We start from the raw sequence: 23,334 nt of genomic DNA, 5'->3' as shown, positions 1-23,334 counted from the left end.
GACTGTTTTATTCTCAGCATTTCTGAGCTTGGGAAAGCTTCCAAGCTCCTCCTGGGTTAGAATAACACTCAGAAGAATTTCTGAGTAAAACAGTGTTATACAAACAGGGACAATACAGGACATAAGGCTGCAGGGTATTCTGATAGCAAAGAGGAGCTTAAACACCACTCAGACATTTTTGCTTCTCTTCCTTTGCAGGGAACCCTGCTAATGCCCCTTATCAGCTACCAAAGGAAAAGTAACAACTCTGACATTCTTGGGAAAGAGTGAAGCCTTATGCATTGCTGCTCTTGGGATTCTGAAAAGTTTCATCATCTCCCAGATTGTGCAGCTAAGAAACAGCCTTTGGTAAGTCAATCCTTTTTTGCAAGATTTCATCCAAACTTCAGTTCAAACAGAAGGTGGGGGGAATCATATAGCAGTTCTGACCTCATCAAATATCTCTAGATAAAAAGAGTCCACACCCGGGGGAACAGTGCACTGAATAACTTTGTTCCAGCGGGGGTTCTTGGCTCCATTATGTGCTGTTGGAGTTTCATACACAGCATATCCCAGACGTATTCGACAATATGGATCCATGCGGGTCATTCCATAGTTCTTCGCCAATTTTGCCTGGAAAGAAAAGAAAGTCTGTAAGTGTATAATATTTACATTAACTTGAGAAGTGAATTACTATTAGTTCCCAAAGAGAATCAAATACTGAACAAAGGACTAGATTCAATTATAAGGCACATAGGAAGGGAAAAAAAAAAAACAAACAATCAAAAACAGCAGATGAGAACATAAGCCCATGACACCATTAAATGTCTGGGAGACCTTGGAATCTCTTTTTATCCCATCTGTTGTAGAAAAACATCTTCATTATCACTAAATTTACTTCATACCAAACCCAAAGAGACATGATTACAAGAAAATAGTAACGAGTTCAATTTTTGCCTTGGTATCTGCTCTCCAATATGCAATCATAAACTTAATGTGATAGGTAGCCCATCCTTTTTCACCAAAGCACTTTTAAGGGATGAAATACAGAAATCCAGTAGCTTCAAAAGCATCGTGCAATACAAAAACACAAACTGCAAAAGCAGTTCAATTGAGGTAAAAACTAGTAGATCATACTTTTCAAAGTGATTAAAAAAACTTAATTCAGTGTGTGCATTTGATATTATTTAATTCAGTGGTCATCTTAAGTTCTACATTATTATAAAAACAGATGCTCTATAGAATCAGAAGATATCCAACATACTTTTTGCTGAGGAATAGAACAAAACAAGTTGATGACAGTCCCAAACACAACACTGAGTACTGTTGCATAGCTATGCCAAAGTAGAAATCAGACTTTTTGGACATGCTGTTTCTCTGATGTGTACTAAGCAGCCTATAGTTCTTTTAATAGTAAGACAAGTGACAAAATATGGTGCCTAGGACACCTCCCATCTACAGGACATTTAAAGAACTGGAACAGTTGAGACTTGCATAAGATTTAGCCACAATGGCTGCTGCAGCTCTGGCCTGGAAAGCCCTTTTCTCCAAGGCACATGCTGGTTCAGTAATTCATATATTAGAGCTGGTGAGAAAGGTCTTGAATGGTTTCTTGTAAATGTGGGCTCAACAATTAAAGCAGGTAAGCTGGCACCTAAATTAGGCACTCTCTAGACTCTGAAGTCCTGAGACAAAGTAGTTTATCATAAAACTTCACCAAAAGAAAAAAGAGCATGTAAATTGTCTGTCTAATACTTTAAGAAAACACAATCAATGGTGCTTAGACAAACTCGCCACCTTTCCTATATATCTGCAAGAAAAACAAACAGTAGTAAATTACCTTCCCAAAACCAGTTTCTGATCTTCCACCAGTTTATTAGTAACAGAATTAAGGCATGCTGCTCTATATACTTCATCAACACATATTTAAACACAGAAGACTTCAACAAGCTTTTCACGTTCCACAGGTTAACTATGCTGTGGTAAGTCTGCTATCCAAAACGTCACATGCCTCAATCAGCAGCCAAGATTCCCACAGCATTCTTGCATAAACTCCCAGACAGGTACAGAACGCTATCTCTTGGGACACCACAAGGTTGTACTGCCATTCAGAAGGACCTTGACAGGCTAGAGAAGTACACAGACAGAAATCTCAAAATTCAACACATGAAAATGCAACGTTCTGCCCCTGAGGAGGAATAACCACATGCACAACTATAGGCCATGGGCCCCTGGGGGTCTTGGTGGACACGAAGTTGGAGATAAGCCAGCAATGCACCCTTGCGGCAAAGATGACAGACAGCATCCAGGGCTGCATTAGGAAAAGCACAGCTAGCTGGTCAAGGAAGAGGATCCCTTCTACTCAGCATTGGGGAGGCCATATCTGGAATACTTTCTTCTTTAGTTCTGGACTACCCAATAGAAGACATGGTCATACGAGTCCAGCAAAAGGCCACTACACACAATTAAGGGTTTCACAGTACCATAGGATGGCTGAGGTTGGATGGGACCTCTAGAGATTGCATAATCCAAGCTCCCCACTCAAAGCAGGGTCAAATGCTCAGGCACGTTCTGAGTGTCTCCATGGATGGAAGCTCCACAATCGCTTTGGGCAACCTGAAGTTTGTCAGCTCTCATAGTAAAAAAGGTTTTCATATATTTAAATAGTTTGCTGTATTTCAATTTGTGCTCATCGAGCCTCCTGTCTTTCCTCTAGGTAGCACTGAAGACAGCCTAGTTGTCACCTTCATAAATATCTGACAGCAGAGATCACTCATTGATAAGATTCCCCCGAAGACCGTTCCCCAGCTCTATCAGCCTTTCCTTGTATGTAACATCCTCTCTAATCTTTAAGGGACAAACCTATGACATGAGGTTTGGACTAAAACTCCAGAGGTCCCCTCTAACCTCAACTATCCTGTGATTCTATAACAAGAGGTTACTTACAGACATGGCATTCAAGAACAGCCATTAGGTTTTATTCTTCAAGCAAGATAAATGTATTTTTCTTGTCTGCACAAGCACCTAAAAATAAATGAGGATTGAACCTAATAAAGGACCAGTATCCACTCCATCAGTTCACCCATTCAAACAGGAACCTGGATGCTTCTGTAGATAGCCACTCAAAGCAAGATGCAAAACGCTTTCTTGAATACTGTACTGTCTGCCCCCTTATCTGCTCCAGGAACTTCTACCATCAATACTGATTGGATCAACATCCTGTGACAAAAAGCACTCTAAGCTGTCCAAGCAAACAGCCAAAGATGAATAACTATGGAGTAGCATACAAGTTGCTAGAAACTGCTAGAGAGTTAAAAGACATATGGCATGTTTGATAAATGTTTTGTTTCCTTATAGGCCTGAGGCTTAACCTGAATCATCTATTCCTAGCTCTGGAAAAAAAAATTATACTAAAGCTTCTTCCATTATGTTCTAAAGGTGGTAACATTTTTCTGCCATTCAAAGTTGCAGAAGAAGCTTCCGATCTTACACTCTCTGAACACAGATCAGGAAACTCATCGGAACTAGAAAGAGGGCTGCAACTGAATGCAATGAACTAGTTCAAATGTCTAGACCTTAGAAGTAATAAGCTTTGAAAAAGCATCACCCCCAGTTTTCGAAGGAAGAATATTGGCTGTGAAGGAGCAAACTGACCAGTGAAAGACATAGACAGGAAGGATCAGTGCCTCTTTTCCTGAGAGACCCCATATAGGTTTACTTCCCAATAAAGACCTCACCATGGGAGCTGTAACCATATGGGTACTATTCCAGGCCTGGTGCTAAATTTGAGGCAAATTCTTTGGTATGTTTTTAGAGAATGACTTGGAAACAGCACTTGTAAATAGATGAGGTGTGTTAAGTGAATATGAAGGACACCTGGTATGCTGATGTGGATAAAGAGAACTGTGTTAAGACAGACAAGTTTTAAAACCTGAAATCTTATGCATAATGAATGCAGTAATACAGTAACACCAAGAGATAAAGGATAATAAGGGAAAAGAGGAAGTAGAAAATAAAAAGCTAGGACTATGCCCCTGTGATTAATAAAAAAAGCAGCAGACAGCACTAGGAAAAACAGCAAATGCATTGGAGGAAATGAGGATGAAACAGACCAGTCACTTATGGAAAAATACACAAGGCAACTACAGTTCCCTACAATATTCTCAAAATTACTAATGTATTCCAATATTAACTGTTTCTACAGGAAGCCTTAAGAGAAGTTTTCAGAGAAATCTGCTCACTGTAAAAAAACCCCATAAGTTTATTTGATTATGTGCTATAATAGCAAGGTTTACAGGAAATTGCTGCACCATGCAGCTATGAAACTGGACAGAAACATGAAGCTAAAAAAACATTAAAAACTACTCGCTCCTTACATACAAGTACTTTACTAACTCAGATTCCAACACGATCTTCTTGTGGCCACCGATCAAAACAGATTAATTGTATTAATTACAATTACTTAATTGTACAAAGATGGTGCAATGTATACCTGTACTACAGTAATGCTGAGTCTGCCTACTGTACCCATTGGTCCTCCATACTGTAGCTGCTGAGCTGCCTGGGCATCCAGCTGGATTTGCTGTTGCTGCTGGGTTGGGGTAATGCGAAGAAAATCTTGAGGAAGCTCACCAACAAATACCTTAAAAAAGAAAAGAAAAAAACCCTTCAAACTTAAGTCTTCCACCTTCATAATGAAAAAGAGAGAGAAGACTATAAATCAAACAAAAGCTTAGCAAAAACATTTAGCAGAATTTAGTTTAGTTTTGACAGCGTGAACAAAGAACTAATTAAATGACAAAACCGCAAAGTCATGTAGACAATGTTCTCATATTTACTTTCAAAAACACTGATTTCCAACTTAAGCCTCTGGAAAAAAATTAGGATGTAGAGAACTAAGGCAGCTCTGCACCTAAACATTTAAGTAGTCCATACAAAAGTCAGAGCTACCAAGTTTTACATCCCATTCACATATGACATCTGATGGCACCCAGCTCTTTCACTTATTCATCACTCATGTTACATCCAATCATTCCTGTGACAAGACATAGCACACTGCTTTCATTTGAAAGGGTCACTTTCACAGTCACCATCAAGACAGATCATAAACACAATGCTTCCTAACAACCAAATCCTTCAACATAACTAAGAATCCTTACACATAATCATCATAGTATATCCCAGGAGGCAGCTAAAACAACCACACAGCCATTCGTTCATTCCCTCCCTGCTCCCCCAGTGGAACAAGGGAGAGAATTGAAGAGGAAAAAAAGGGAAAAAACTTGTGGGTTGAGATAAAGACAATTTAATAGGACAGAAGACAATAAATAATAATAATAGTAGCATATACAAAACAAGTGATACACAGCACAATTGCTCACCAACCAAAGCCAATGCTCAGCTATTTTGAGCCAAGCTGCCTCCCAGCCCACCTCTCAGTTATATACTGAGCGTGATGTCATATGGCATGTCCGTTTGGCCAGTTTGGGTCATCTGTTCTGTCTGTGTCCCCTCCCAGCTTCTTGGGGACCCCCCACCTTCTCTTTGGCAGGTCAGTATGAGAAGCTGAGAAGTCCTTGACTGTTTGGCAACAACTAAAAACATCAATGTGTTATCAACATTACTCTCATCCTAAATCAAAAACACAGCACTATACCAGCTACTAGGAAGAAAATTAACTCTATCCCTGCTGAAACCAGTTCCAGCCTGCAACTAACCTTGGGGACAATTTGGAGACAAAATCCCATCATACTCAAAACAAAAATGGAAGAATTCAAAGTGTGGTCTATGACAAGAAAGAACCATAAAGAAAAATTCAAAGTAGAAAAATACTAGAGGAACTCCATCACATGTGCCAATATGAATCAGCAGTCACCATGTATTTTCTGTTAGCTTGACGGTAAAAGAAGGGAAAGTTTCTACCTATTAATTGTTAATTCTATTACTGTCAATTCAACAGCTCAGGTTGTTTCTAGGTTTTAAATGCTCAGTGAAAATTATCAATAACACATTTAGAGAGATCATCACATTAAAATAACAAGTATACTATAATAAAAAGGCAAATAAAGAGGCACAGAATATTCATAATTAAGCTATACTCATTTTTGTTGTCTATAGAACTGCTTACATGTTTAATACAGAACAATATATAATCAAGACAAAAGACAGTGCAATTTCTTATGTTGCAATCCCAGGCAAGATTACTCAATTGTATATCTGGCAGATGCATGCCTACAGAACATAATTTAAGAAGTGAACAGGCCTCTAGGACATAGCTTTGGAAGAGTAGACAGCATGTCAAGATTGCATCTTGGAGCTAGAAATTGCAGCTCTTGCCAAATCACATTTTGTATGACTATTGCTATCTGAAAGCCTCAGGATCCTGGCAACAGTAGGTGTTACATATCAGAAAGGAAGTTTATCAAAAAAGCTAAGGAGAAAGTACTGAATGCCCGTCGCTAGGCTATTAGGAGAGAGGGAGAAGGAATCAGTTTTGCTTACAAGCATCTTAAAATTTTACAATTAAGATCCTAAGTAGCTTAAATTTTAAAAAGTGGGGGGAAAATGGGGGCAAAGAGGGAGAAGACTAAGCTAAAAGATAGTGTTAATATTAAAAGAAAGCTTATTTATTTCAGTTAGGCTGGAAATTAGACAGGGTCTTGTAACAGCCCTCTCATTAGAATACGTGTTATAAAAAAAGGAGTTAGTTTTATTTTAAAACATAATCCATTTAGCAAAGATTTGAAATGGCACCAGAATTAGCAAGGCAGTGGCATTTACCACACAGCAGGTCCCCTCCAACCCTTGACCTCTGGGAAGTGTCAAATCTGGTATTATTAGCATCTCTAAGAATAGATATCATAAAGATTTCCCATCATCAGAAGTGGTGGGTGCAGCCCTGAAATTACATTCCTATACGTGCAAGCTCCCTCTGTCAACTTCTTAGAAAACAGGATAGCATATTTTGTCTCCACCATCTTAATACGGACATTGGAAAGGTTAATTCATTCACAACAAGAAGTCTAATGCTATCTTTCACTTTCTAAATTTTAAGTCACCCAAATACTGCTCCAAAATAAAATATATAAAATAGTCTTTGTATTGAGGTCCAAAAGGGACAAACAAAATCTGTAAGGGAGACCAAAGTTTTCTTACAACATCTAAGCTGATTTTAGGTCATTCAGTTATCTTACACAAAGCCACATTCTTATCCTGGAGTTGCAGAACAGACATATACAGAAAATGAAAACAGCTAGCGTAACTGAATTCTCAAAAGATCCAAGTGCCAAACCCCTCCAAAAGGAGGGGTGGAGAACAGGAGATGCATGTGCTCTCATCTGAAATGTTCAGCTCTGACTGAGATCTGGTACACAAGTCCTGGTGATATATTCAGTAAAATATCTAGGAGAGATGCTTATTGAGGAAAATACACTACTCAGTAAGTTCTTATGCTAATTATCACTCAATTCCATATTGATGGAGACAAATCAGTAGTGTGCAGTCTTTTTATCTGTAAAGAAAACAGGCTAATTTATGTCTTCCTCAAAGCACCTAAAAGCAGGCACATAACTGCCACCTCCAAACCTGAATCAAAAATATAAACTTACATAACCAGGGTTCAACCACAATTTGTTTTTAAAGCAAGGAGAATGTAAGTGACAAGCTTGTATCAATGATCCTACTCAACACCCACTTTAAAATGAATGCACTTCCCTCTACTGGAACAACATTTAAGGAAGAATGTGAAATTCAAACCTCCTCTGCTATTAACTGTAGAGCAAAAAATTAATTCCATTTAACATTTGAATTTTACTAGAACTCTCTTTTCAAGCAAGATAGCAATATGACAGTGTAATGATAGAACTACAATTCAGAAGACAAATGTTGAGCAAGCATTCATAAAAAATAAGCCTGCCTTGTAATTACTTCCTAATAAACTTTGACATCATTGCATAGCAAACATGCAGCTTGTCTAGAAACAGAATAATACTGCCCTTCCTATCTGCTAAAACCACTTCAGAGCTAGTTTTGAGGAACTTCAAAATGAAATGCTGCAGGTATAAAAATTACATCTCAATTTCTTCAAATTCAAGGAGGTGTGATGTTCTACAGCTATTCAAGCTAATTTAGGACCAGGCTGTCTCAGTCTCACCCTTCCTGTTTCTTTTCACCCTCACTTCTTGTGCAACATTAAATGGTGCCAAGGCAATTGTAAAGTATGCTAGTGCAGAGGGCTCACGAGAAGAAAATGAAACAACAGTTGGAGGTAAAGGGAAAAGGAAGGGAAGTCGTCAGGACCTTTACCTCACTACCTGATCACGTGAATACTGGTACCTACATAAGGGAGGGAAAGGGAACGCAGAGCCAAGGACAACCACAAATGCCCTGGCTTACAGAACCATATGCTGAGACATTCAGGGAACCTGTGGTGGGTTGACCCTGGCTGGGGGCCAGGTGCCCACCAGAGCCGCTCTCTCACTCCCCTCATTCACTAAACAGGGGAGAAAAGGCATAACGAAATGCTTGTGGGTCGAGATAAGGACAGGGAGAGATCACTCACTAATTATCATCACGAGCAAAACAGACTGAACTTAGAGAGGGAATTCATCTAATTTATTACTAGGCAAAACAGAGTAGAGGAATGAGAAAATAAAATCCACTCTTAAAACACTTCCCCCCACCCCTCCCATCTTCCCCGGGCTCAACTTCACTCCCGGCTTCAACCTTCCCCCCCTCAGCGGCACAGGGGGACGGGGAACGGGGGTTACGGTCAGTTCATCTCACGGTATTTCTGCCGCTTCTTCATCCTCAGGGGGAGGACTCCTCTCATCGTTCCCCTGCTCCAGCATGGAGTCCCTCTCACGGGGTGCAGACCTTCAGGAGCAAACTGCTCCAGCGTGGGGTCCCCCACGGGGTCACAAGTCCTGCCAGCAAACCTGCCCTGGCGTGGGCTCCCCTCTTCACGGGTCCACCGGTCCGGCCAGGAACTTGCTCCAGCATGGGCTTCCCATGGGCCACAGCCTCCTTCAGGTGCCTCCACCTGCTCCGAACGTGGGGTCCTCGACGGGCTGCAGGTGGAATCTCTACACCCCCTCATCCTTCCTCCATGGGCTGCAGGGGGACAGCCTGCCTCACCATGGTCTTCACCACGGGCTGCAGGGGGATCTCTGCTCCGGCGCCTGGAGCTCCTCCTCCCCCTCCATCTGCACTGACCTTGGTGTCTGCAGAGTTCCTTACATCTTCTCACTCCTCTCTCCGGCTGCAAAAGCTCGCTCTCTCTAAGTGTTTTTCTTCTTCTTAAATATGTTATCACAGAGGCGCTGATTGGCTTGGCCTTGGCCAGCGGCGGGCCCGTCTTAGAGCCGGCTGGCATTGGCTCTATCAGACACAGGGGGAGCTTCTAGCAGCTTCTCACAGAAGCCACCCCTGTAGCCCCCCCGCCACCAAAACCCTGCCACGCAAACCCAACACAGAACCCTAACTAAGGTTTCCACGCTAGCAGTTACCAAGAAACTCTGATACTAGGTTTCATGATAAAGAGCTTTAAACAGCTAGCTACTGAAAAAAGTTCTAACCATTCTCCTTTAAATGGTTTTACTGTTTTTAAGAAAGAAAAAGTGAGTGAGAGAGAATTTTGAACTATCATTCTATGTTTTGCATGCTAAAGAAAAAATCGGGACCAGATAGGATGCATCCAGAGGTCCTGAAAGAGCTAGTTGATGTTTTTCCAAGGCTACACTCTATCACCTTTGAAAGGTCATGTAAATTAGAGGAAGTTCCCTATAAGTGGAGAAAGGCAAATCTCACACCCAGCTTTCAAAAGGGCAAGAAGGATGATCTGAGGAACCACAGGCAGGTCACCTTCACTTTGGTTGCTAAGAAATTAATAGACCAAGTCCTTCTGGAAGCCATTTCTAGGCATATGAAGGAGAAAAAAAAATGGGAATAGGGTTAGCCAATCTTTACCAAGGCTTTAAAAGAAAAAAAAAGGGCTAATGAGACCAACTGCCTTCTACAATAAATTTCTTAAAATCTGTGAATAAGGAGAGAGCAGTTAAGTATTAAAACTGGGTCATTACAATCCAAATGGACCACCAGATGGATGAAAAACTGGGTCACTGAGCTCAGAAGTTGAAGTTCAGTGGCTAATGACACTGGAGATTGGTTAAAAGCAAAGTTCCTCAGAGGTCTGAGCTGAGACTAACTTATGTGTCTAATATTTTTCCTTATCAATAACCAGAGGTGAAGAGAGAATGTATCCTTATCAGTTTTGAGAATGAGACCAAATTTGGGGGAGGGAGGGGGGAATGACGAGACCAACAACCAGAGACACAGAAGAATTCACTGGCAGGAATCTAACGAAATTCAACAAGTGCAAAGTCCTGTACTTTGGACAGAAAAATCCCTGGCACTAGTACAGACCAGAGAACAACTGGCAGGGCTGCAGCTCTACAAAGAAAAACATGCAGGTCCTGGTGGAGAGCAAACTAAACCTGAATGAGCAGAGCACTCTTGAAACAATGAAGCCTAACAGCATACTACACTGTATCAACAAAAGCCTAGCCAGAAGGCTGAGGAAAGCAATTGTTTCCCTTTACTCGGCACTTACTAGACATCTGGAATATTGCACCCAGTTTGGGGCCCAACAGTACATGAAAAATGATAAACTTCAGTGAGCCCAGCAAAAATCCATCAAGATGGCCCATGAAAAAGGCTGTAAGACAAGACTCGTGAGGACAGGCTGAAGATTTGTTTAGAGCTGAAGTTATGATGCACCTTGTAGCAGCTTTCCAGTATCTATGAGGAGATCATTACGAAAAGAGAGACAGGTTCTCTTCTGAGAGCCAAGGCAAGAAGAAAGGAGACGTCAATTGTGGAACTGAAACAGGGGAGGTTTGACATGAGATGGGCGGGGGGGGGAGGGGGAATATCACCATAGGGACAACCACAGATAGGAATAAGTTGCCCAGGAAGATTGCAAAACCTCTCACCTTAGAGGTTTTGAAGATCCTGCTGGACAAAGTACTGAGCAACCTGGTCTGAATTAAAAATTGGCCATGTTTTCAGCAAAAGATTGGACTACATGGCTTCCTGACATCCCTTCTAACCTGACCTGTTCTATGATTCTATAGAACTCACATTATAGCATGACACATCCCCAGCTAAACTCCTGTAGAATTGTAGTCAAAGGCTCTACTTCAGAATTTCAATTTAGAAATGGACAAAGAAAAGTATAACAATTATTAAGTTTATTACATTTACATATTTTTGCTGTTTGGTTTTCTGTTTTGGGGGGTTTTTTGTATTGTTTTTTTAAAATGTCACCAAAAAAAGTGTCATGGACTGCAAGGTACCAGACATTTCTTCACTCATTCTTATGACTTTTTCCTGTTACCAGAAATTTCCCATCTACTTTGTCAATTCTATTGCCTCCATATGTCTACCTGTAAAGGCTTTATGATTCTAGTCACCACCTTAATATGAACCATTTGATTACAATCAAAAAAGATTCCCTTCTTCACTAAAACAATAATTTGAACTCCTGCTAATTATGGCAAGAACTATTGTATACAAACATGAGTTAAAAATTAAGGATAGAATGAATGTCCATAGGCATGTCAAATTCAAGAAGCATTTATAGCATATCTGAGCTACAGGGATTTGGTCTGCACTCAACGTAACAGAGAAATAACATTGGGAAAAGCCATATAAACAGCTCAAAATAAGGAAACCCATGAATTCACATTGGGATTAGCATTAAGGAGAAGGATAATTGCCATCAATTTCAGGAACAGACTTCTGATTGTTTTTCTACTCTACCACTAGACATACCAATACAGATCTTTTTTTCCTTCAAGTCTTGGTTAAAAGAAAATGCCATTGGACGCAACAGAAAATAAGTTACTTAGTGCCTTAAGGCACTTCTCTTACCTGTTAGAGAGCAAGAACTTCAAAGTATTACTAATGCTGCCCTCAACATTTTCTGTCAAAGAAACATGCTCCAGACATCAGATCACAGCACTTAAAAATTAATTCACATTTTGCTTAGAAACAATGACATCTTACACCCACAACTTTTTAAACAACTTCTGAAACCCAAATTGATTGCAACAATGTGTCTTTATGAAATGTCCACTTGCAGACCAGGATTTTAATACTACATATATCCACATTGTAATAAGAAACAAAATAGCTAATAAAACATTCAATTATGCCCAGAATTATCAATGCAATTATTTTGGTGATGGGACTTTGTATTCAAAATTGCTTGTGTGACAACATAACATATATCGATAGTGGACATTGCTTCTTTGTCACATTTGTTCAGAAAAAGATATCAAAGCTTTGAAGAATCTCAAGAAAAAACTTCCAAGTAAAATCAGAGACAAGACTTACGTAGTTAAATGACAGTATTAGGACAAGAAAAGAGAAGTAATCATAAATATAGCCTGCCCATTAGAAGATTTTCAGTCATCAGAGTAGCAATTACTAGGGAAATTATGAGCAGAAATCTAAGTAGTCCTAGCTTGGTAGTTGAACTAGTTTTGGAGGACCTGACATATTTGCCAGCATGGTGAATAAACACGGAGATTAATTTTGGGTATGCTTGGCTAGCTAAGGAATCACAAATGTAAGGTTTTGGTGTCTCAGACTAAACCTGAAGCCTGATCAAACTGTTTATTAATATCTCTCACTTGGAAAAAGTATCATTTAGCAGTCCTTATATATTCAGCTATAATTTAGATTTCAAAAGCGGTTTGGTCTCAAAAGATCACAAAATACAAAAACACACTAATTCCATAACATGCTGAAAACAGCCAGAGAAATCTATATGCTAGCAGAATATTTGCCAGTAACAGACAGGATGAATTCCAGTTCTGTTTCACCTGAAAAACTAAACAGCAATCAGAAATTTTAATTACAAAATAAGCAACATCACAAACTAGAAAGCACAGGTGTAAGAATAAGACTGGCAAGAGTACAGTAGCATATTTTATTCTCTTACCTGTATGAAACAACCTTGAAAAGTTTCTTGCCTGTTCAGAGAGAGACAGAACTGTTCTCTGCAGCACTAAAGAGAAAATATTTCCCAATCCTTTAGCACCATTTAGTGGCTATTCATTTGTAATGCAGTTGTATATATAGAAACAAGTAGAATTCTATCTTCCGCTCTAGAGAGAATTAAGAAAGGCTGGCATGTACTGTATCAACATCCTCACCTGTTAACAGCAGCTTAATATTCCATAATTTATTCATTCATATGAAAACATTCAAATCTCTGAAGTGGTTAAGAGAAGGAAGAAAAGCATGCACAACAAAGTTAGGAACATTCAAGAAAAAAAAAAAACAGAAAATCAAAGTTGTACAAGATAAATCATCATACACCTTTCCATTTGTCAGGCTTAAATCAATTTTAAGTAACAAAAGATTGCCAAGAGATTATACAGGAGTATCTAGGTAATTCTAAAATAAGGTATCTAGAAGAATAAGAATCTAGAAGAATAACATTCTAAGCGTTGAGATGCAGTTCCTTTAAAACATTTAAGAAAGACCAGGCAGTTATGTTATTCAAACATCCGCAGGATTATAGACATGTCCAAGAAAGTTCTCTCTAAAGTATTATCTCAACCCAGGAAGAGGATTTCACCAAACTAAAACAAGCAGATATTGAAAGTACTGCACTCAATACCAACAAGGTGTTTAGCACCACAGACAAGTAAAACTTCTCTCAAAAAGAAATGCCACTCCATTTCAGAGATAGAAATATCTACACAATTTCTTCTCTCCACAAATCAGGACTACAATCAGGCCTACTGTTCAGCTTCAGCCAAACCACTTAGTTCGTTACCATTTCCTTCTATTCCTACTCCCACATCAATCCCCTCAACCTTCCCCACCTTCTCCAAACATAAACTAAAGGATAACTAGAAGTGAAGTTACTTTTAAACAAACTGTGACTATATTTTTCAGTTATTTACATTATTTTCAGTAAAATCTGTTACATATTGACAGAATTCTATCTGGGTGCAATCACACCATCAACTCTCAAACACCAAGCCTTTGGGGATAACAACTACCTAATTCACCAGAGATCAAACACAACAGCAGTCGTCATCTCATGATACCACCAAGAGACAACAAAAAATGTAATTAACTTTTTTACCTTAATTCTCCACTTAAAACTTTTATTCCAACAACAGAACCATCATCACAATCTGTTGTAGAAGGAATCTATTCTGGAAGACCAGACAAATAAGTAATTTTAAGGAATTAAATTGATGATCATATATTATTACTGTCATGAGATAACAACAGACAGCGATGCAGTTTTTCAAGATTAGCAGTTTAATAATTCACTCCTCTGGTCTTTCATCAAGGCTGCACAGACACACAAAAAAGTACCTGTTTCAAGGAAATAAAATACAGCTGTTTAAATTGATTGTTTAAGAAAATCTTACTTCAACTGCAGAGGAACATCATACTGTCAATTACTACCAGATCTTTCCAGACAGGAGGAACAGACAGTAACAGCGCATCAATCAAGACCTGATGTTATACCACAGAGTTATACATGACACAGTAGAACACCCCAGTGTGGGACAAGATATTCCAGGGCAAAACTAGACAGTAACACGTTCCCAATAAGCTATCAACACTAACTCCCAGAAGACCGTTAAATTGGTTTTAGGACTGCTCAGTTCCTCCTCCCCAACACAAATGCGTACATACTACTACTGAATGCATCTTTCAGCATGTCTCACGTTCCAGCTTTCAGGTGGCAATTTCAGAGACAGCTACCTGAATGTGCCCTGCCCAACCATGAAAACAGAAAGCTCTACTCTGCTTCAAAGCGAAAGAGGTTTAACTTTGGTTTAGTTAAAACCTTTCCCTCCTTTGGAAGGCCCTTAGACAAAGAACGGGCAGAATAGCCTCTTCAAGCCCTACACGCAGATAGGGGGGAGTTTCCCCTCCCGTTTCCCAAAGCCTCTTCACAAGGCGGAGAATCATGAGAAAAGGCAGACTTTCCTTCCCCCCGCCCCCTCTCCCCGTATCACGGTAGTCTGGAGAAGAAGAGAGGTCTTTTCTCTCCTCTCTGCCACGGGCCGCGAGCGGGGGAAGGGAGGGAGACAAGAACGGTGAGTCACCCTTCCACGGAGGCCCACTTAAGAGCCGAGCCGAGCCGAGGGAAAGAGAGACAGAAGCCGAAGCCCAGAAGGGTCCAAGCTAGGCCTCACCAGCCCAACGCGGGGCAGTCGCAAGAATTAACAGGAGACAACCTTCAGAGGCCCCTGCGGCTGATCCTCACCGGCAGCACTCACCGGACCCCGCTGAGTAGTGACGGTGGTCGCCATAGCACCTCCCCGGGGCCGAGACCCTTCCTTCCGCCCCTCCAGACCACCGCCGCCGTCGCTACCGTTACTGCTCCAACGGCCACCGCTAACCGTCACTCAGCAAGAAGCTCCCGAGTCAGCTGACCCCGGCCCCGCCCCCTAGCGTCAGACGTGCCTGCAGCAACGCATTCCTCCCCCGCCCCTTCTGGCGGTTTCCAAAGCCGCGCCGTGCGCATGCGCCAAAGGAAGGAGGAAGGAAACGCAGCGACCCCTCCTTGCGCATGCGCCTATCGACCTACCGGGAGGGGAGGGAGATGGAAGACCGGAGCCACTCTGGAGCATGCGCTCTTCTGCTTTGCGGCCGCCGCAACGGAGCGGAGCGCTGCGGGGAGTGCCGCAGTCGCTAGGGGGCGCCGCGGCGCTAGGGAGGAGCCGGGGCGGGTACGAGAGCTCGGGGCCGACATCTTGGGGCGGGAGGCGGTTTCCTCCGCCGGCCTGAGGTAAACTGCCCCCTCCCACCCGGAGACGAAGCGGGCAGGGGTTTTGCGTGGGCTTTCTGCCAGTAGGTGCGAGGTGTGTAAGGAAACGACTTTTTGCCTTGCCCGACTTGTTCTCTGGACAACTGGCCCGGTGTTAGTGGTTTTCCAAAGCAGAGATTGTGACCTCCTTCAGCTTGCTGAGGAATAGCAGCCCTTTCCAAAAGAACAAAAGCAGCTTTAATATTCATCTGAGTGCTGCTTTGGGAGATAAAATCTGATCATTTCAAAGCCTATTTAAATAACATAACTCCTTCCTGTTGTTAGGATGTGCTGCATGAATTTAGCCCTTAATTAAAATTCTAGTGCAGATTTTGGCAGCTGGAAATAGAACAGTGCAATTAGGAATGCTCCAGATATAGCACCAGCTTTTTTTTCCACGCTACCCTAGCATCATGGAGTGGGAATGGCCTCATCTTTTTACTTGTGTCTTGATACTCTGAAAAATGAGTACTACAGGATGTAACTGATTGGGAGCCATTGAATGAATACAGTTGATGCCAGCTGAAAGTCAACCAGCCAGCTGAAGAGAAAGGCTGTAACGTTCTCTCTTACCCCTGAATATGGTTCCTCTGCTGGAAGCAGAATTCAGGTCAACCTACAAAACCATTAAAGAAGCAAATCATCCTTCCCTTGTTCCTACCATTAGAAAAGAAACTAAACCCCAAAAGGCATGGATTTTTCTTTGAAAGGGAGGGTAAATTCACCCGCTTCTCTTTTCCTTAAAGTATCTAAAACAGTCTCTTGACGTCGGGGGGGGGAGTTTGCAGGGAGAAAGGGTTAAATTTCTTGGAGGAAGCTAAAGGGACTAGATTTTTTTCATTGCCTCTTGTATAGGCCTTGCAGCAGAGATGGTGCACTATATGAAGGGGCAATGCAATGTAAAATTAAGCTCAGTGATTAAGAACATTCAGCTCTTACAACGTCAGATATGCGCCCTGTCTGTACAAAGCTTGTGTACTGATACAGTTACATTATAATAAATGCTAAAAAGATGTAGCCTCTTTTAGGAAACTCCATTTCTTTGTACTGTATATTTGTACAATGGAATTTCAATGATTAAATCATAGAAGTTTCTTGAGCCACCATGGTTAAAACAGTAAGTAAACCCCTAACAGTAACGGAAGAAGATCAGTGCTATCTCCATAATTACAATCTTGACATCATGAGGGGAGGTTGGAGGGAAAAGAGTATTAACAAGCCTCATTGCTATTCTTATGTGTATAGCCACACAAGCTAGGAAATTAGTTTCAGGTAAGTCATGGGCAATTACAGTTTTACTCACCGTAGATGTCATTCTAAGATGTGGTCTAGTCACAACAACTCCAAAGACAACAGAGATGAGAAAACATTACTGTTTCTATAAAGTTTATATCAACAGAACAAAGTAGTAATATTAACTCAGATTCTTGAGATTTGTTTTCCTCATACGGAGATACGCATGCAGTGTGAACATTGTGCCTTCCTGACAGCACCACCATTTTCTAACCGCATCTTTTATTTTTGTGTTTTATTATTATTCCTAGGAAATCCACACAGAATCTAATCACTTATTTTTAATCTATGCAGTAAAGGATCTGTTGTTAAGCAAGCCCCCACTCTCCTTAGGATAAATCAGTATCTGAAGGTCGCCTGGAAACTCCACAAAAATACCGGCTTTGCCATCTGGTGGACATCCACAAGAACAGCAAGTAGCCTTCGACCAGGAGAGACAGGTGGTTTTGTTTCCCCAAGTGCAATATCACCACAAATAGGGAGCACTGGTGCAAAAACATTAGGCGAGGCATCTGATGTCAATGTGGTAATTAAAGTGGGAATGTAAGCCATGGGAAAGGTGAGAGAACAAAAGTCATAAACCCCTGTTATTAGCAACATATGGGCATCATTAAAAAAAGGCTGAAAGGCAATTAAAGAAGCTATAATGACAATAAATTGCATTTATCTTGTAATAAAAATTTAGATGTCAGTTTCTCCTGTATCATTCTTTCATTCTGATTCCCAGTCTCTTCTCTGTTCCTCCCAGTTCTTCATCTGTCCCTCCCAGAATTTCCCCTACCCAAATCTGCCCCTTTTTTCCATTGCCCCATCTGTTCTTTCCTAAACACTTCTACCCCTTTTGCATCTCCTCTCCAGCCTTTCTTTTGCTTTGACACTCTGTTTTATCTCTTACATTTTTCTATTTAACTCTGCTTCCTACGGATTTGTCATAAGCCCCCTATTCTTTGAAATTTCACCTGGACCTTTCTGCTCACTTTTTTTATAACCTTATCTCCTTGCTCCCAGCTACTGGCTGGGTAAGAGGCAACACATGTTTCTGAGCTCTCTGTGCTGCTTCCCCAATACCAGGCCAAATGCCAATGGTAACCATTACCTTTGCTGAAACCTTTGCCTGATGGGGTCACTAATTCGGTGTATTTTCTGTAACCAGTTGCCTATTTTTATGAAATTTCTAAAAGCTTGACATCTCTGAAGACATAAGTAAAAATTGATTAAAATTGGACAGGAGGTTGGAGATGTGTGGAGACAAACAAATATACGTCCACATAATGTGGTTGATTGATTGAAGATTATCAAACAGGCATTGCTCCCTTTGCTGGCTCCAGAATCTGAAAGTACAGATACCACCTATGCTTTTCTTCATAAAAACAGAAACTAATGTCTCATGGGGAGAAGGAGAGTAATGCACATGATGCTGTCCTCACTTAAGAACAGTTACAGCACAAGTCCTGCCCAAATTAATTTTGTGCTTGTTCACAAAAGCAGAAGGGACACCTCAAAGGTTGAAGAGAGTCTGATGCTATAAGGGGAGTGAGGGAACACAAAGCTCAGTGGGATAGTGTCTAACTTTTGGTAGATATTTATTTAGCACTCAGCATTGGGGTCCAACTCTAAAACTGAAACCTGTCAGATCTGTAAAAATGTAAACAGCAGTAATTAGTGTGGTAAGAGGACTACATTTGTACCTCTTTAATAGTGTCCTTTTAGGAAGGTCAGGCCTCCCAGTTTATTTAGGTAAGACAAATAATAGAATCCTTCAGTTAGGAAGTGAACTTCAAACTGTTTGTTAGCTGATCTGTTTCCCAGGGAAAGCTCACAAGTGAATTGGGTGGTTACATTTTATGCCATTTTTTTCTGTCAATAATGATTATCTGTCATGATATTGGGAGAGTTACCACAGTCATTTAAACCCTGTTTGTTTATTGTGGCTTACTCATACAGTGAAGTCACAGGAATGTGTTTTAAAACGCCCTCTTAGCTGAGCTAAAGCTGGTGTATAAATTTGATCTGTTTAGTTCAGAGATACTCAGCTGGCCCTGCAGAGATTGAAGAAGGATCTCACAGTGAACTAGCAAAACAGGTTTTGGGTTAAGTTTTGTAGGTGTTACAAGCATACAAGAATATTGTGGAATGGCTGTGAATCACTTACATCACTGGCTTGGGTCTCAGGCAAGATCAGCCCTTTTCGCCATGTCCCCATAGGACTTCAGATGCCACACAAAGGTAAATTCTGTTCCATGGGGAAAACCATCTTTTGCAAAATGCAGAACCCAGTTCACCGTCATTTCTTGTGCAGTCTCCCAAAGCTGACTTGAAGTTCATAGCAGGCAAGGGTGACAGCGGAGAAGACCAAAGGGGTCCACTGCTCTGTGGATCCAGCCCATGCCAGAGTGGAAGTGCAGAAAAAGGAAATGGACATTGCAGGCTTCAAGCTACAGAAAAGCCCTTGGAATCCCAGTGTGCCGAGCACAGCTCCTCAGGATGTATGTGGCCTTGTATAGGTGCTGGACACAGCACCAGACACACAACAACATGGTGCAATGCTAATCTTTTGTTCATGGTACCAGCTCAAGCTGCGTGATGTACAACAGAGCTGAACGATAACATGGAAATCCCAGATGGCATTCAGACTGGCTGTAACACAGTAATTTCCACTTCAATAGGATGCAAGGTACTCGCAGTGCACTGCAAGCTTTAATTAATCCTTGCAGTCCAGTTGGGATGCAGAAGGATTACATCCCTCATCACAAAGGAAAGACAGCTCCAGCATGAAACATGGCAGCTCTGTAACAGCACACAACAGCATTACCCAGGAATGTCAGCCAGGGTACATACTGCACTGAAACTACAAGGGAATTCATTTGGATACACTGAAGAGAGAAAGAATACAATACAAACGGAAGCTCAAAATCAGCATTGCATCCCTCCTGACACAGGCCATGAAACAGAGATGTTAAACAGCAGGCAACTTACCACCATTGCAACCACCACATAATTCCGTACCTCAGCGTTACAGCTACTGATTGAGCTAGATGACTATTGGCAAAAGTGTTGTTTGAGCAATTGCAGGGGATTCTAGCAGAAAAGCCGAGAGCACTGCCGAGCAGCTAATAAGTGGCTGGTCTTCAGTCACGCTGCACTCAAAATAGCTTTCCAACAGAGGAAAAGCAAATTGTATTGGCTTCAACACCTGGTTGAGCAACTTAATAAGGACAAAATTGAAAGTTAGAGCTGAATCATTATTTATTTTCTAACTACATCTTCATAACACAGTCCACTCCAAAATGGGAGTTATTTCATTTCAAATCAAGCTTGTGCCAGGTTTTTCTGTAAGCTCATTCAGCACCGAGGTGAGGAGAACATTCTTTGAAAACAATTTCAGACAGCAGCTGCTTCAAAGGAGGAGAGCAATCTACAATCATAGGAAGATTTTTTCCCTTTTCTCCAGTTCCACCATGCTTTTCCCAAATTGTATTTCTTAAGTGTATTTTTAATGCATCAGGAAAATTGTAGCAGTGCAAAGACTGTATTTAGTGTTATTTGGGTAACATGTCGATTTTCAGACCGCACTTCAAAATAGATGAGCAGTTATGAGAGCAAAATGTCTCTGTCCTGTCCATAATAGACACAGAAAACATCTTGTTTCTCTCACTGAAATTACATTTGATGTATTTGAAAACGGCTATTGTTTTACCTCTTAGTTTTCTTTTCTCTGAAGTTCAGAGAGTCTAAACTTAACCTAATTCCTTCAGCCTTTCCTTGTAAGTATACTTTTATGAAGCGTGATAATTATTGCTGTCTTCCTCTGTTTTTTCCCTAATAGGACCCTACCTTCCTCAAAGGATCCAAAATTGAACGCAGCATCCCAGCTGGGGCACAGACAGCTCCAAGGAGAGCTGAAGAATTACTAAATGTTTTGTAGGTGATAACACTGGCTATAAATTGCAATAAGGGTTCGCCTTTTTTACAGCAGTATAACATTGTTTACTCCTGTTTAGCCTATGATCTATGTTAACATCCAAATCTTTTTCTGTCGTGCTGTTACTTAGCTTGTCCTTCCTTGCCTTATGTTTTTGCAGTTCATTATTCTTGCCTAAGTGTGGTGAACTGTTTTTTTTTATTGAGTTGCATCCTCTCAACTCCTCCTGAAGTTGTTCTACAATACATACCTGTTACATTTGATTGGCAAAAATACCTACCCACAGTAATTGTGAATAAATTGACATGTTTATTTAAAATGAAGCTGCTTCTCTTCTCTAGAGAGAGCCTAGCAAATTAAATCTTCACATCTTTTTATTGAATCAGATTATCCTTTTTGATCTAGATTATTTTTCAAATAGGAGAATTCCCTGCTGCCTCATTTTTAAAAAGACAGAATTCAGAGGTCCTTATTTTAAAATAAAGACTAAGGCAACTTGGATTTTCGCACTCCAGTCTCACAGAAGGAGGATGTGCAGCATTCTCGATTGTGATATCCATATATGTACCTAGTACCATGCCAGTCTGTGAGTAGATATTGTAGGAATCCTGTTCATGTGCTGTATGATTTTCCATGTATTTATTCCATTTTTTGTTTGCTCTTTTCTATTTTCCTTTTCTTCTTTTCTTCTTTTCTTTTGTCTCTATTCCCTTTCCTGTCCTGTCCTTTTTTTTTCTTTTTCTTTTTTCTCAGAAAAGAAAATAAATATGTAGAAAAATGAAGGAACTGATTTTGTCTACTCACTAAATTTTCCCTCACTAAAATATAAATTAAGACACGGAAGGAGAGAAACAATGAAAAATAAGAGTGAAATGACACAGGAATAAGTGACAACTTCTTTCAAGTAGTTAAGGATTTTATTTTAGAGTAATGCTAACAAGCCCAAATTTTTTTCAGATTTCATCCAAATACTTCATGGTCAATTTGTTCATACGTTTCCCATTTGATCTAATATTTTGTGTAGGCATAAGTAGTGCAAATGTGAATCTCTTCTCAACATAACAAACATTTCCCGCTGGTTCAGGTAAGGTAAACTTCCCCACATTCATAGTAATGGGCAGAAATTCTTTCTTTCCCACTTCATTCCCAGGCAAACAAACGTTGCTCTTCTGCTTACTCAAGTTCATTATAGAAATCTTTGCTTATATGCAGCAAAACACGGGTTTTCTCCTTTGTAATTTAACTGATTTGTTGCTCCTCCTCAGTAACAAGATATACATGCAAATCAATATGTTATCTCTCTCCTCTTGCCAACTGCTGTTTTTTACAGAATAAGCACCAATTTTTTTGTGCGTAGAAGGATTGAAGGCAGAAGGAATTGCACAAGTTAAATGTCATACTTTCTCCCACTGGGCACTTCAATTTTATAGATATTAGTTTTTATAATTAACAGTGAATATTATGAGGACTCTATGACAACAGTGGCTTTCAATAGTGATATTTAGCAGGTTCTTTCTCTGGTTGGCTCTCTCTGTGTGTCTTTATATTTGGTGCTAAGTGCCTGCAAGGAAATCATTATTTTCTGTTAGATGTTTAATCACAAACCTTGCAAGGAAATTTGCTGTTTTCCAAACAGTGCAGAGCTAATTTCATTACCACATTGACACACTAGATACACTTGTCAGCTCTGAAGTCCCATCTTTTTAAAGTCCCTAGCCTATATTCCCTTTGGAAAAGATTATTTTCAAATAATACAATAGCCTGATTTACTATTTCCATCTTTACTCCAGAGCCTTTCTTGCTGAATGTGATGGGTTACAGGGAACAGGGTAAGTTGCACAGAAATACACTTGGTGCCTGCAGTGAAACGATTTTTATATGTACTGGCTTTGGTTTCTTTGTGGTCAGATCCTCGGCCCCCTTTAAAGTCAGCACTGGTGTACAAAGAGAGTTTGGAGCTCTGTCCAGGGAGGGACAGCGGTTTTGCTTCTCTGCAGAGCTGCCTTACCTCAGGGAAGTCAAGAGCAGCTGCAGGAGTGTAGCACCTCTGGAAATGCAGCACATTTTGCAACTTTTAAGCAGGTTTCTTCCAACAACCTCAAAGTTGTTAGGGTACTAGAGACAGTGCTGAGGAAAAGCAATTAGACACTGAGTCAGTTGTAGCTTCAGAGTTCTCAAACATCTGGACTGGATGAGTCTACATCTGTAGCTAAATATTTCAAGCATTTCCTGACTCCTACTTCTGTTCACTGATCATTAGGTGTCACCATATAAGGTGTCACCTTAGTGT

The 23,334-nt window shown here is 40.6% G+C and overlaps 1 protein-coding gene across 3 annotated transcripts in view; it reads right to left on the bottom strand.

Annotated features, from left to right (window-relative positions):
• Positions 1–15,468, bottom strand: part of TOLLIP (toll interacting protein) — a 30,788-nt gene extending 15,320 nt beyond the window's left edge. Inside the window, exons 1-3 of one of the 3 annotated variants that reach the window (XM_054825947.1) lie at positions 15,300–15,468; positions 4,472–4,621; positions 430–612 (exon numbers count right to left, since the gene is read on the bottom strand). In XM_054825947.1, coding sequence (XP_054681922.1) covers positions 430–612; positions 4,472–4,621; positions 15,300–15,332 — 366 coding nt within the window. In that variant the 5' untranslated portion in view covers positions 15,333–15,468. Of the gene's footprint in view, positions 1–429; positions 613–4,471; positions 4,622–15,286 lie in introns of all 3 variants that reach the window. The other 2 variants (XM_054825948.1, XM_054825949.1) reach the window with 2 other exon arrangements.
• Between the last annotated feature and the right edge of the window lie 7,866 nt (positions 15,469–23,334).

This window comes from Grus americana, chromosome 5, assembly GCF_028858705.1.
Source record: "Grus americana isolate bGruAme1 chromosome 5, bGruAme1.mat, whole genome shotgun sequence".
In the NCBI taxonomy this organism is placed as follows: Eukaryota; Metazoa; Chordata; class Aves; order Gruiformes; family Gruidae; genus Grus; species Grus americana.
Note: the sequence above shows the minus strand (reverse complement) of the source record. Positions and strands in the feature narration are given on the sequence as shown.